This window comes from Phyllobates terribilis, unplaced genomic scaffold, assembly GCF_046119375.1.
Source record: "Phyllobates terribilis strain yellow unplaced genomic scaffold, ASM4611937v1 Scaffold_2__4_contigs__length_985480577, whole genome shotgun sequence".
Taxonomy (NCBI): Eukaryota; Metazoa; Chordata; class Amphibia; order Anura; family Dendrobatidae; genus Phyllobates; species Phyllobates terribilis.
In genome coordinates, this window is record NW_027362762.1 from 86,087,170 (window position 1) to 86,102,879 (window position 15,710).

A 15,710-nucleotide genomic window follows, 5' to 3' on the forward strand; every position below is an offset into this window, starting at 1 on the left:
GATGAAGTATCAGGGAAATGGTAAGGCAGCTGCTTCCATGTCGTCCACGCCTGGCGGCTTTCCTCCACATTCTTGGAAACAGATTATGTTACTCCATGCAAGAAGTAAACAAGTGTAAATGGATTGAAGACCTCAAGGCTGCATTCGCACATCGCGGTCACCGTGTGGGGGTTATTTTTTTGCTTTGTAGTTTGGAAAAATGAAAAAACGTAAGGCTCTCAGCATATGAAAAGGATTTTTTTTAAGTTTTTTTTTTTATTATATATACAATTATATAAAATGGGTATTATATATATATAATGGTATCATCCCCCAGAATAAAATCACCTTGTCAATCATACTGCAAAGTGAAAAATATACTAAAGTAAAATTATGGAGTAAAAAAGTTATCAAAAAGTCAAATTATTAACTCTGAAAACTACACCTTAATCCACAAAATAACAAGATAAGAGGTCCATGTATTGAAAAATTAAAAAAAAAACTTGAGGGTCTTGGAACATAGCAACCCCGCTCCCCCAAAAAATATTTTTTTATTAAGTGCAAAAATAGCAGAACATAAAAACTGGTATAAATTTGGTATCGTTAAAACTGTATTGACTTGCAGAATAAAGATTTAGGGGCCGATTTGTTGGGGCTGATGTTGTACCCACCAGTCTTGATGGATGGCTGTGGTGGGGTAAGATGGGCTGAATTCATTCAGAGATGTACGACAGGGTCAAGTGCTATCCAATGTTTTATCGCATAGCATTCGGCCCAATGTTATGCTATGGGGCAGTGCAGATCTGCCATTATTTTCTCATGTCGATTCGGCAGCATGCTGCGAGTGGCTCTGATATTCGGATCACACACACCCGTACAATTCTGTGGGTGCGTGTGAAACATCGGACTGCACTCGGATGTCTCCCGAGTGCAGTCCGATGTGTGTTCACAGAGACAATGGAGAAGATGGAGAAATTAATTCTACATCTTTTCTGCACTTGTGCTGCTATTCTATCATCCTTCTGAATCCCTAAAAACAGAATTCGGATTTCCTTTGCGGTTTTCATATGGGCACAGGAACCTAGTTGACTGCCCTCTTGTTATGTGCTTGTGCTACTCTTGCCCCTCTGGGAATGGGAACATCTCGCTCCTAATATTACTCTTCTAAGATTTCGGTGCTTTCCAGTCCTGAAAGTAGCAGATTTGGATAATGATGTACAAGCTCCTAAATATTTCTAAGTACCAGATTGTGTTACTTACTGTATCATTAACTCCTTTTGACCTTTTGGATTTTTTTCATTTATTTTTGCTGTCCTGCATTTCATCAACCATACCTTTTTTTTTAATATTTTTCAAAGACATAGAAGAGGACTTGTTTAGGCCTGACTCAATTTGTTGGTGATTCATTAAGGTGATCGCTTTCTCCCTAATTTCCCATTACCACCAAAAATACCCAATCAAACTTCCCAATAAAAACATTACAAATAATGAAGGCAAAAATCAAAACCACTGATAACGTTACAGTATATGGGGAACCTGATCCATTTGTGACCTGGTACGTTAAAGTGGAGCCAAATGATCACAGCTCCCAACACAAAATCTAAGGCCTACAGTGCCACCTGCCATGGCGGGCTCCACAGGAAGCTACTGAAGTTCCATCCGACCGTCATGACTGTCCAGGTCTGACCTATCCCAGAGAGCTGCTGTAAGCTAGTGTTCCTACACAGGTAGTCCATCCCTGTCGTAAAACTATAGGAACTAGCCATGATCCACCACCGAAAGCTGCCCTTAGCAGAAGTGCAGAATTTCGATGTAAGATCCCCCCCATGCTTTCTCCCCTACTGAACTGATTCCTGTCCATCAGTCTTCTAGCTTTCCCTGCAGTGTATTATAATCATGTCTAAGCCAATGCCCGATAAGTGAACACCATCTTACCTTTACAGCCCCATGAAACCAGTGCCAATGTCCAATTGGTTTACGATCGTTCTACTAATCAGTCTCATGAACCTACGCAAGGTTTTTCTCACTCTATCAGTGTTTTTTGTTGACCTTGATCCAATCCTTCCTTTGTATGAACCCAGACCATACAGTCTTCACCTGCCGCCATCTTCGTTTCCAATTTCTCATTTCTCTATTAATGTCCCTGACAAATTTTGCAGGTTTCGTGGCGCAAACACCAAAACCAAATACGGGCAACCACTCTCTGACACTTCTGGTACCATTTGCCTCATCTGCAAACCCCTTCTCACTAACCCCTTGACCTTATTAAAAAGTCATTGATGTAATTCTTCTGGTGTTCCTCTTATCCTCTGTGGTGCCCAGTTTACAAATGAGTGTCCCACTATGAAGACCATCTTGACTTCTGCAGAGAAACACAAGAAAAAATACTGAGAGTGTTGGGCACACGTAGGGGCAGAATGCTTTTGACAGACATTTCTCCAACTGCCTAATGCTTTCCTCCCCTACCCTACTACCGCCACCGCCTCAAAAGCAGCCACAATCCCAAACAGATTTGTCCCTACTAGAGATGAGTGAACCCAAACTGTAAAGTTCAGGGTTTCGTAGGTGATGAACTCCGAGCACGGACTTCTCCTGGAAGCCCTTTTTATAGTTCGGAAGTCTGGGGAGGAGAGAGAGATTGATTGATTTTCCAGTTCCAAAGTTCTGGTACCCGAACTGAACGTTGGACTAAAATTCGATCAGGTACCAGAACTCGATACTCCACAGTCCGCTCATCCCTAATCCATCTCCTATCCTTCTCCAATCACACAGCCTGTGCTGCCCTTTTAAGAACCTGACCAAACTGAATATGGGATAGTGCATCCCCATTCTTTGTATTGTCTGACTTGTCCCCGACCATTTGTCATGCTAGGTATGGGAAGGACCCAGCATATGACAAGGGGAAAAGGGGGGGGGGGGGGCAGCAATTAGGCAAAGAGGGAGTGGAGAGCCCTAGGTAGATCTTACAACACCCTGGCTCCCCTATCTTCCCTAAATAGGTTCCGCACCTATCGCCGAGCAGGATACCTAATCCCTACTGACCCTAGAGCTAGGCCCTAGGTAGTGAGGGGAAGGAGTGAGCACTAATCAGCCCCAGTGCAACTAAAGACAAACAAGGTAAACAGACAAGGGGATACACTTAGCTTTGAGAAGACAACAGAGTGATCATGACAACGATCACAAAGGAACTCCAAGAAGAAACTAGCCGACTGCTAGAAACTCCAAGCCTGAACAGCGGAAAATGCTTCTATCACAAGCGATTCTCTGGAGAGACTGGTTGTTATTTAAAGGTCCAGCAAGGGTGTGTTAATTAGCAGCAGAAAGGAGAGCTCAGCGCTGGGTCCTAGAGAGGGAAGGATGGTGAACGGATCAGGAAGGCGACACACCCGTGATACCATTATTGAACCTCCTCTTTCCTTAGAAATCACCTATGTACCTCTACCCACCTTTGTTTTGATTTCTGCAATGTTTCCTTCTAACTTTAGATAATTATAATCAATACTCAATATTAATCCCACACAGTGTCCGCCTTCATATTATCAGACTGCTGGTATCGCTGGATAAACACTTTGTACTCAGCATGCAGATGCAGACTAATGTACTGACATGCAGACACAAAGCTTTAATCAAATGATTGCTGCCCCCTCCCCACCAGGAGTGTGATATACTCATCCAGATTTGTCCATTTCCCAAGCCCAGAAGAGGCGCGGATCAGACAAAAGTGAACTGGAAAGAAGAACTGCATGTGAACAATAGACCAGGAGACCCCGTGCAACCTGCTCTGATAGGAGTGCAGGTAATGAAGTATGTTGAAAAGTTGTTTGATCACAAGAGTTAGGACAAATGAAGTATGGTTAGTGGAACATTCCTTGTTCTCTTTTCCGCCTCTCAGGGTTGGACTGGCCCACCAGAGAACCGGAGAATTCTCCGGTGGGCCCTGGCTTCTCTTTCAGGAGAGTTCATAGTGCCAACCTTGCAGCTGCTATGGTGCTCTTGAGTGGGGGAGAAAAGTGGGCCCTCTGAATAAAATCCTCTGGTGGGCCCAATGTTCTTCAGTCCCACTGTCCTTGGGGTCCAGTTATTATGCCACCCCTCAACATAATTCCAGGAGTAGGACCAGTGTGACGTTCCCTCATGAAGGAGTTTTCATGGCGTTGTCCAGTTGTTCTTTTTTTTGGGTATAGGTAGAAGATTGTATGTGAAATCATTAGAATATTTGAATTGTTGAATAAATTACCAATTAGATCCATCTAGCAAAACTCCATTTGCATAAACTCAATTTCCTACAGGAATTCTATTGCCTTGTGGATGAATGTGTCCCTTGGAACACCGCATGTCCACAATAATCATTATTCTCAATTTTCTGATGGAAATACAAGTGAAATTGGATTTTCATGTTCTTTGATATTAACATGGGATCAATCAGATGAGTTTGAAGAGAGAATATTTGAAAGCAATACATTTTTGCATGTTTCCTGGTCGGATTGTTCCTAAACAAAATATTCAAATATCTCTTTTGGATTCACGTCATTATACTTGTCATCACTTTAAATATAGAAAAAATCATCTTCTTACTCCTCAGATCGACTTCTGGGCAAATTAAAGAAGAATCATCCTCACTTTCTGAAGGGATATTGTAGTCATCATTATACAAACTTGAAATCTGAAATAATAGCCTTCACCGGCCAGAAACTTTGAGTCATTCAGTTTTTGATATTTGGAAATAGCAAAGCTTATCCTTTACTTATGGGGGTAAGAAGTTGCTATTGGCAAATCCAATTCTAAATTATTTATAATTTTGGAAAGCAACTGAAGAAATTCATTAGGTAATTACTTTTCCGCTCATTGGAATAATTTAGATTTATTATCTCATTCAAACATGACTCCGTTGTAGTCTGAACAATGATTTTGCTTTTAATTATTTTTTTTCTGTACATGAACATTTTTTTGTATATTTTACTTAAGACTTTTTGGTCTTCCGATGTTCATTTTGCTGGTCTGAGTAAATGTTTTCTTTAAAGTTCTTTAAAGTTTCTTTAAAGTTAGAAATGGTTCAGTTGCTATAGCCCTAGATTGTTACGCTGGAAAAAAAAATCTGTATCAAGCATTTATAGTTTTCTTTCAGCTTGTTTTCCTTTTTTTTTTCTTTTTTTTTATTGATAAGTGTAAAAAATGTAATTTCCCCTGATAGGATTTGTGAGGTAGTAGTAATGAAAATTATGTCTTTCTAGGTAAAAGAAAGACAAAGAGCAACACCTGATCATGCTACTGACATCACTCCAGTATTGCAGAGGAGAATGGCTATGATGTAAAGCGTTCCAATGGAGCCAAACAAATAGAGGAGTTTTATGGGGGGGGGGGTGAATGTGAGGGGACAGTATGGGAGGGATAGTGTGAGGTGACAGTATAGATGACAAAAATGTGAGGGGACAGTATCGGGGGAAAGTGTGAGATACCGTATATTCCGGCGTATAAGACGACTTTTGAAGACTGAAAAATCTTCTGTCTAGTCTGGGGTCGTCTTATACGCCGGTAATGCTTTTAAACTTTCAGAAATTGACATGCGGGGATACTCTGGGGGTGTTAATAAGCTGCCGTGGCCGTATCCCTGCCATGTCGGAGTTAATATAAGGTGGAGGGAGTTAAAATACGGCGGCGGTAGGTCCAGACAGTCAGCGCTTCTGTGCTGAAACTGACACATCGCTGCGTATTCCCAGCTCCGGACACAGCGCAGGGCTTCTGTGCCGACAGCTTTCACTTGTCACAGAAGCGCTGCGCTGTGTCCGGAGCAGGGAAGTTCGCATCGCTTCTGTGACAATATATAAAAAGCCGGCAATTCAGCAGCGGCATAAGCCGGCACCCGACAATTTAGAATAGAAAGAATAGAGCTTCACACATAGATTAGATAGATAGAAACATGTCAGTCACATATATATGAAGTACAGTGACAGTGTTGCTTACTGTACTTGTCATTTAGTGTAAAGGATTTATTAAAACAAATAATAGTGTTTTCATGCACCGTCTCTTTAAAAAAGCCGGCCGGCAATTCAGCATCTGTACCCGACAATTTATAACAGACAGAATAGAGCTTCACACATAGATTAGATAGATAGAAACATGTCAGTCACATATATATGAAGTACAGTGATAGTGTTGGTTACTGTACTTGTCATTTAGTATTAAAATAAAGGATTTATTATTAAAAAAATTGGCGTGGGGTTCCCCTTAATTTTAGGCTCTAGCGGAGGTTAAGCAGACGGCTGGGGCAGATGTTTGAAGCCTGGGAAGGGGGTAATACCCACGGAGCTTCCCAGGCTACTAATATCAGCCCCCAGCTGAATACCTAGCCTTTACTAGCTATTAAAATGGGGGACCCCCCAAAAAAAATGACGTGGGGTCCCCCCTAATTTAATAGCTAGCAAAGGCTAGGCAGACAGCTGGGGGCTGATATTAATAGCCCAGGAAGGGAGCCATGAATATTGGCCCCCTCCCAGGCTAGAAACACCAGCCGTCAGCCGCCCCAGAAATGGCGCATTCATAGGATGCGCCAATTCTGGCACTTAGCCTCGCTCTTCCACGCTGCCCTGGTGCGGTGGCAGGGGGTAATAGGGTTGGGGTTGATGTCAGCTTATAATGCCAGCTGACATCAAGCCCAGGTTAGTAATGGAGAGGCGTCTATAAGACACCCCCATTACTAACCCCATAGTCAAAGTTAAAAAAAACACAAACACCCAGAATAAAGTCCTTTAATTGAAATAAAGACACAATTCTTTATTGTTCTAAATTAAACCATACTTACCATCACGCCCATTCCAGCTGAAGCCAACGATCTCCTGCAATAAAAGAAAAATAATAAAGCAACCTCATCCTTACCTTTCCATGGTTCCCAGGACAGCTCCAGCTCTGCTACATCGAGATGACAGGCTGGACCGCAGCAGAACGCTGCCATCCAGCCTCTCATCCCGCAGACACTGAGAAGAGCAGGCATGCTTGCGCTCCTCAGTGTCTGACTGTGACGGCATCCAGATGAGCCGACAATGAACTCAGCTCACCTCCTGGACGTCCGTCACTGACAGCGTGGGAAACTTCTACTGCGCATGCGGGGAGCAGGAGAATTTTCCCACGCTGTCAGTGACGTGCATGAGGTGAGCCGAGTTCATTGGACATGATCTCGGCTCATCTGGATGCCGTCACAGTCAGACACTGAGGAGCACAAGCATGCCTGCGCTTCTCAGTGTCTGCCGCATGGCAAGCTGAACGGCAGCGTTCTGCTGCGGTGCAGCCTGTCATGTGAATGTAGCAGAGCTGGACCGGTCCTGGGAACCATGGAGAGGTAAGGATGAGGTTGCTTTATTATTTTTCTTTTATTGCAGGAGATCGTTGGCTTCAGCTGGAATGGGCGTGATGGTAAGTATGGTTTAATTTAGAACATTAAAAAATTGTGTCTTTATTTCAATTAAAGGACTTTTTTCTGGGTGTTTGTGTTTTTTTTAATTACTTTACTAGAAATTCATGGTGGTCATGTCTAATATTGGCGTGACCCCATGAATTTCGGGCTTAGGGCCAGCTGATAATGCCAAGCTGGCCCTAACCCCTTTATTACCCAGTGAGCCACCGCACCAGGGCCCTGGATGAGTTGGGTACAGCGCCAGAAGATGGCGCTTCTATGAACGCGCCATTTTCCGGGGTGGCTGCGGACTGCAATTTGCAGCGGGGGGGGCCCAGAAAGCTTGGGTCTCCCTGCGCTGCAGATTCCAGCCCCCAGCTGCCTAGTTGTACCTGGCTGGACACAAAAATAGGGCGAAGCCCCACGTCTTTTTTTTTTAATTATTTCATGAAATAATTAAAAAAAAAAGGGCTTCCCTATATTGTTGTGTCCGGCCAGGTACAAATAGGCAGCTGGTGGTTGGGGGCAGCCCGTTCCTGCCTGCTGTACCTGGCTGGACACAAAAATATGGCGAAGCCCACGTCAACAATTTTGGGAAAAATTAATTACAAAATTAATAATAATTTAGGGACTGCATCTTTATTAACCCCTCAATTGTCATTTAGTGTTAAAATAAAGGATTTTTTAAAAAGAAAATTGGCGTGGGATCCACCATCATTATAGTCTCTAGCGGAGGTTAAGCAGACGGCTGGGGCAGATGTTTGAAGCCTGGGAAGGGGGTAATACCCACGGAGCTTCCCAGGCTACTAATATCAGCCCCCAGCTGAATACCTAGCCTTTACTAGCTATTAGAATGGGGGACCCCCCCAAAAAATGACGTGGGGTCCCCCCTATTTTAATATGTTTATGAGTGACAGTTTTCCTGCTATATACCTGCATGTCATAAGAATTTAAATTAAAAAAGGACCATGTTAAATTCAAATCTGTTTTTTTTTAATTTTTACCGGTGTTTGGTATGCGTTGGAAAAGGGGTAGTCTTATACGGTGAATATATCCTAAACTCTATATTTTAACAGGAAAGTAGGGGGGTCGTCTTATACACCAGGTCGTCTTATACGCCGGAATATACGGTAATGGTATTTGGGGGGAATTGTGAGGGGACAGTTTGGGGGAAAGTGTGAGGGGACAGTATGGTTGTGGAAAAGTGTGAGGGAACAGTACGGGTGTGGAAAAGTGTGAGGGGACAGTGCGGGTGTGGAAAAGTGTAAGGGGACAGTATGAGGGTGGGTATTGTGAGGGGACAGTATGGGATATGAAAGTGTGAGATGACAGTATTTGAGGGAAAGACTGAAGGGACAGTATGGGGGGCAAAAGTGTGAGGGGACAGTATGAGGGTGGAGAGTGTGAGGGGACAGTATGGGGGGCAATAGTGTGAGGGGACAGATTTATATATAGTTATGTAAGAACTTGCTCATTTTGAGTTTGAGTCCAGCGGGACGTCCTATTCAGTGACTGACAGTAATCTCTGCATGGACACTCTTACAGAGAAGAATCCAAATCATTGAATAACTCCGTCCACTGTACTCATAACACCACAGTGAGTAGGGATTGCTTTTCCCAATATTTAAATATCAATCTGCTTATCAGTTTGTAGGATTTATTATAATATTTTACCTCATTCATTATAACCCACTTATAATACATTTCCTTCATAATAACACATTCTCCACTCAATTTACTACATGAAAACATTTTGTATCATCACACTTTTTATTATCAGTTACTGTAATATAATATATATAATATATACATGGTGCACAATATAAAAACATTTGATGTGTGCAAAAATGATAGCATATAATACAAATATCATGATATCCGCCCCGATATAGAATTGATATTTCACATTTCCTTATCGTACTGACATAATATGCAGCGCTGGGAATATAGTTCACTTAGAGAGCAGTTTACAAGTTGTGGCATACATAATGCAGAGAGAACCCCAGAGATTGCTATGTAGCTAATGAAGGTAGAGGGTCCCGAAGATGTCCCCATCCCAGGTGAGCTGGGCTGCCGCTCCTCACGGGTTTTGCTATTTAAGTAAACTATAAAAGGGGGACTGGCTCAAGATGAGAAGAAGACAAGATATATGCAGCATCTTACAGTAACTAAGGTCTGTGCTTTTATCATAGTGCATCCTGCCACCTGACTCCACCCTAGTCCTGCCTCATGCTGCATCCCACTACCTGACTCCACCCTAGTCCTGCCTCATGCAGCAGCCCTCCACCTGACTCCACACTAGTCCTGCCTCATGCACCATCCCATCATCTGACTCCACCCTAGTCCTGCCTCATGCAGCAGCCCTCCACCTGACTCCACCCTAGTCCTGCCTCATGCAGCAGCCCTCCACCTGACTCCACCCTAGTCCTGCCTCATGCAGCAGCCCTCCACCTGACTCCACCCTAGTCCTGCCTCATGCAGCGGCCCTCCACCTGACTCCACACTAGTCCTGCCTCATGCAGTAGCCCTCCACCTGACTCCACTCTAGTCCTGCCTCATGCAGCAGCCCTCCACCTGACTCCACCCTAGTCCTGCCTCATGCAGTATCCAGTCATCTGACTCCACCCTAGTCCTGCCTCATGCAGCAGCTCTCCACTTGACTCCACCCTAGTCATGCATCATGCAGCAGCCCTCCACCTGACTCCACCCTAGTCCTGCCTCATGCAGCATCCCATCATCTGACTCCACCCTAGTCCTGCCTCATGCAACAGCCCTCCACCTGACTCCACCCTAGTCCTGCCTCATGCAGCAGCCCTCCACCTGACTCCACCCTAGTCCTGCCTCATGCAGCATCCCATCATATGACTCCACCCTAGTCCTGCCTCATGCAGCAGCCCTCCACCTGACTTCACCCTAGTCCTGCCTCATGCAGCAGCCCTCCACCTGACTCCACCCTAGTCCTGCCTCATGTAGCAGCCCTCCACCTGACTCCACCCTAGTCCTGCCTCATGCAGCAGCCCTCCACCTGACTCCACCCTAGTCCTGCCTCATGCAGCAGCCCTCCACATGACTCCACCCTAGTCCTGCCTCATGCAGCAGCCCTCCACCTGACTCCACCCTAGTCCTGCCTTATGCAGCAGCCCTCCAACTGACTCTACCTTATTCCTTCCTCATGCAGCATCCCTGCCTAATGCAGCATCTTTTCTCCTGACTGCACACTAGTCTTGCCTGATGTAGCATCCCTCCATCTGACACTACCCTAGTCCTGCTTCATGCAGCATCCCTGCCTCATGCGGCATCTTTTCTCCTGACTGCACACTAGTCTTGCCTGATGTAGCATCCCTCCATCTGACACTACCCTAGTCCTGCTTCATGCAGCCTCCTGCCTTCTGACTCCACCCTTGTCCTGCCTCAGTCAGGTTGTTTCCACCTTACTACACCCTAGTCTTTCCTAAAGTAGAGTCCCTCCACCTGACACTACCCTCCCCTGCCTCATGCAGCATTCTGTCATCTGTCTCCACTATTGCCCTGCCCCTTGTGGCATCCTGTCATCCTGTAATAAGGGCCTGCCATTTACCTCTACTTTAGCCATGCCAAATCTAGGACCTTGGCATTTTTTTTCTTTCTATCCCTAAATCCTAGTAAATAATTAATTATCCCCTAGATATACTGTATAAACATGTATGTACTTGAAATTCTATATTCATCTATTTGTGCGTCACTCCAAGCATTGGTCTACCAGAATCATAACTAATAAACTATAGAAACTAAACTATTCTGTTAGATTTCCGTGAGAATATATAAATATATATATATTCAGTCATAGGAGGAGTATGAAATGGTATGAACACAATATTGCTGTTAAAGCTTGACTAGAACAGTGCCACCCCTGTTTACAGGTTGTGTGTGGTATGGCAGTTTTTCACCAGTCACTTCAATGGAACTGAACTGCAATATCAGACACAAACTGTATAGAGTGATGGCGCCGTTTTTACAGTGCAGCTCTGTTTTTCTAATCCTGGACAACCCCTTTAAATATTACACACTGTTTATTGCTAGCAAAGTACCAAACTATAGGGGTCATCTTATATATAGTAGGTTATGTTTATAACACTTCATTGCAGATATGTGCTATTTATGATGAGTTTCAGCTGGTGCAACTAGTATCCAGTTTACGCTTATTTTTGTATTTCTGTTCCTATAATGAATGGGAACAAAGCCTAAAATAATCTGATATAAATATATTTGCATTTAAGTAAAAACAGGCATAACAGTAACATATACAGTAGGGATGTACCCTGCTTGCAAATACACAGTCTGCAGCGATCTCCCAGTAAATGGGAGTAGTAAACGCGTTATAATAGATGAGTAGGGCGTTGTACTTTCCGAATAGGTGGTTTTAGGTTCTGTTGAAAAGTAGACCTATCACTTGCCTTCAAAATATAATTTTTACCCTATGTAAATGCCGCTGTTCTCCCGATGTTTTTCTTTTGTTCCTACTCCTCTCCATTACTGAGATATTGCCCCTTCTTTCCTGCATATAAATCTAGAATTTTTATCCAAGTAGGCGTAGTCCTCAACTGGTCTTTGTGGGCGTAATCTTGAGGACCACACCCAGTTGACTAAGACTAGAATATAAAGGAAGAAGGGGCCATATCTCAGGAATGGAGAGGCGCAGGAACAAAATAAAAACATCGCCGGATTTAGGAGAACAGCGGCAATTACACCAGGTAAAAATAAATTACATATTAATGGCAAGGGACAGGTCCTCTTTAATGTATTAAAAAAGTAGAGCAGTGTTTGATATTTAGAGAAAAATCAAGAAAAGATGAGAAGCACAGGAGAAGTCTTGTAGGCATTAGGCAACAGTGTGAGGAAGCGTAAGAGGAGAGAAGATTATAGCGATATTGCATAGGGTAGTTGAGAATTAGAAGAAGGGTGGAAGATTAAGAGAGAGATTGTTTTTCATAAATGGGGCCCTGGGTAGCAAAAAAAAAAGACTCCACAACTTGGCCAGTTTTTTGGTCCTTTTATCCCACATATCACAGGTAAAAAAATACTGCTGACATAATACCATCATATATTGTCCAAAAAGTATGCAGTATCAAAATAACATAATACTGCCATATAATACTGCAATTTAATGCTTACATAATACCATACAATGCCAAGTAAAAGGGTGGTCTCAGTGAACTTACAAGCTACATCCCTCAAGGTCCCCCTAAGAGATTGGGAGTATAGACAAATATATAAGGAATGTATAAGGAAAGGTGAAGGAGCCGAGCAGCACCATTGAGGATTATTTGGAGTGTACAAGTCTGATTGATGTTTGGCCACAAAGAATGGAGTTAAGGTCCTGTGTACATGAGATGGGCTTCCAACAACCAATTGTTACCATGTTTTCATGATCCTATGGATAGCAATGAGCATGTTCTACCATATTGGCCTTTACAATAATGCAGCTGAGATATTATGAAGGTACGCAGGTTTGAGGGTATGAAAAAGGTAACTGGATGGTAAGGAAGAGAGGTCAGGTAGGTCTGAGTATCACTAGCCTCTCATACAGCCAAATCAGATATTGCTTTGCACTGAGGAGGGGCAAAAAAGCCAAATCAGATATTGCTTTGCACTCAGAAGGGGCGATACCCCGAAACACATGTCTGTATAAAGAGATTCTGGTTTGACTTTTCTCCTAAATCATGTGGCAAGGCTTGTTAAATGGTTGATATTGACTTTTAGGATTTCTACTTTAAGTAGGTGGCGCGAGAGTTAAGTTAAGTTTTGCATAGCTTCATGAGTTTTAAAACCAAAAGAATTAATCACTGGCCAAAATCAAAAGTAGAGACAAAGAAGTGGAGAGGCTCAGCGATAGTGATCCAGTGAAGTGCACCTACAAAGAGTGGGCAGGAGGTGGAGATGGTACAAGAAGGACAAACTAAAGGTTCAGCTACACAGATACAATATCTGTGAGGACCAAGGGATAAGAAAGTCTGCAACGTGGGAGGTCTACATTGCCCAGTGCAGAAGACACCTCTGATAAGAGGAGAATAGAGCAGTGTGAGATCATCAGTGGCTCTGGTGAGGGAAGTTTCAGAACAGTGGTGGGGCGAATAGCCAGGCTGTAAGAGGTCAGAAAGGAAAATTGAAAAAACCTTAGTTCAAGGTAGTTTAGAAGACAATGACAGAAGAAAGATGAGGCATAAGTTGAAGAGAACTATAGATGGTTTCTTAGGTTTTTTGTTAGGGTCACAAATTGGAATGAGAAGGGGGCTGTCCTCTTTAGACAACCCCTCTCTATATCTCCTATGTTTCTCTAATCATGTAGAAGCCATTTAATGCTAGTCTCTAGCCTATTTCAAGGGGTCCTGCTTATAATTAGAGGATACTTCAAATGGATGTCTGTTTTAGAGAAGAATGGGGGTAACATGGAGAAAGGTGAAGTTAACCTTTAAAATGATTCTTACAACTATAATTTTTGTTAAATCTTATAGACCCCTTTTTGTCAGATCTTAGTTCAGGAGAAAGAACAACTCAAAAATGGCTGCATCTTCAGACTGGACCATATCCATACTCTAAGGCGCTGGTGGGTTTTACATTGACATACAGGGTATCAACCTATAGGGCGCATTTGAGACGGTTTTTGAATATAAAGTTAAAGGACTGTTTTACACGTCCGACATCCACAGTCTAAGGAAGGACCACAATGTCCGGACCGGCAACGGGTCTCCTGACCTAAACTTAACAGCCTCATAGGTATATATGTGACTTTCGGGTTTAACTCAGTAGACCCACGTTTGAGGCTGTTGAGTTCAGGTCATGGGACCCGTGGCTACTTCGGACATCGCAATCCACACTTGGACCAGGAATGTCCGATATGTTATACCGGCTTTAGCTATAGGCTAAAAGTTCTTTAGAATGAGGAAGGCTATGTGCCCACGTTGCGGACCTGAAGCATATTTTTTACGCTTCTCCCTGGCGGGAAAATCGCATGCGGATATTACATGCGGTTTTCCCGCCAGGTAGAAGCGTTTGTGAGGCGTCTTTGCATGCATTTCTGCATGCGGGTTATCAAGCACTTCTCCAAGCATCACTTGGAAAAGTGCTTGACAACTTGTTCAGAATGGTAAAAAATAAAAAAATAAACTTTATACTCACCTTCCGATGCATTCTCTGCCCCGTCCGGAGTCTTGAGCGGCTCACGCTGTTGTGTGCAGGACCTGCGGTGACGTCATTGAGTCATGTGGTGGGTCACATGACTCAATGACGTGGCAGGTCCTTCAGACAACAGCGCGACGGAGGGAAAACATCATAAGATAAGTATAAACTTTATTTTTTCTTTTTTTTACAGGTTCTTTGGTACCCAGGTCTGGATGAGAGTCTCCTCTCCTCCAGACTTGGGTACCATCCGCACATTGATTCCGCTGCGCTTCCGCAAAATTAATGAACATGCTGCGGATTTTTGACTGCAGCATATATGCTGCGGAAAAATCCGCAGCATGGGCATTGACATTGCGGAATGCCATTGGGGACCATGGGGTGCGGATCTACATGCGTTTTTCAAGCGTTTACGCTGCGGAAATTCCGCAGCATATATGCTTGAAAAACGCTACGTGGGCACACAGCCTAACACAGCGACGTCTGCGAATGCTCGATGCAGATGAAAGTTCTTAACGATGAGCTAAAAACAACAGCGCCACCTGTAGGTACCATACAAAAATACATCATCATCATCATAAAATATCAGTTTTCAGACTAGTGCAGTTACATTCAAATACTCGTAGAATCAAGATGTCCCTTTCACTTGTGTCATCCCTTAAAGCTCAGATACTAATGGTAAAATATGTTGAAGCTCTAAGTCCTTCTTGGATTCGTCAAGCAGTGACCCCCATCAGGGCTTTCCCCAGTCTTCTCATCCTTGGCAACATCCTTGATCCGAGGGGGTCCAAACCTCTCCAGTGTAATAGATTTTGTGCTTGTAAACAAATAACCATAAAGTGCAAATGCAAACTCGATCCCAAGGCACTTCCTGAGGTCCTAGAGATGCCACGTCCCCAGTCACCTCCTCATATACTGTTCATTGGGATGGAACCATTGTTGATTGTGCTATAATACATTTTGTTCTGTCGGCAACTGAGAATGATCAGGACCACTACAAGGGCCAAGAGAAGAACCAAGCCAATGGCCAACAGTGAGAGGAGGGCAACATGGGCCTGGCCGACTGAGAGGATTCTTCCTAGGAACGGTACTCCTCCCTGCTCTTCAGAATCTGTAATAAAGATAGGTCATCAAAAAAACTGTGGAGAATGGAGAAAATAGGGACATTTTTTTAGTTTGAAGGACTCAT

The 15,710-nt window shown here is 43.6% G+C and overlaps 1 protein-coding gene across 1 annotated transcript in view; it reads right to left on the reverse strand.

Annotated features, from left to right (window-relative positions):
- Positions 1-9,117: 9,117 nt before the first annotated feature.
- Positions 9,118-15,710, reverse strand: part of HEPHL1 (hephaestin like 1) — a 129,346-nt gene continuing 122,753 nt past the window's right edge. The window contains exon 20 of the mRNA XM_073662181.1: positions 9,118-15,632. Coding sequence (XP_073518282.1) covers positions 15,430-15,632 — 203 coding nt within the window. The 3' untranslated portion in view covers positions 9,118-15,429. The remainder of the gene's footprint in view (positions 15,633-15,710) is intronic.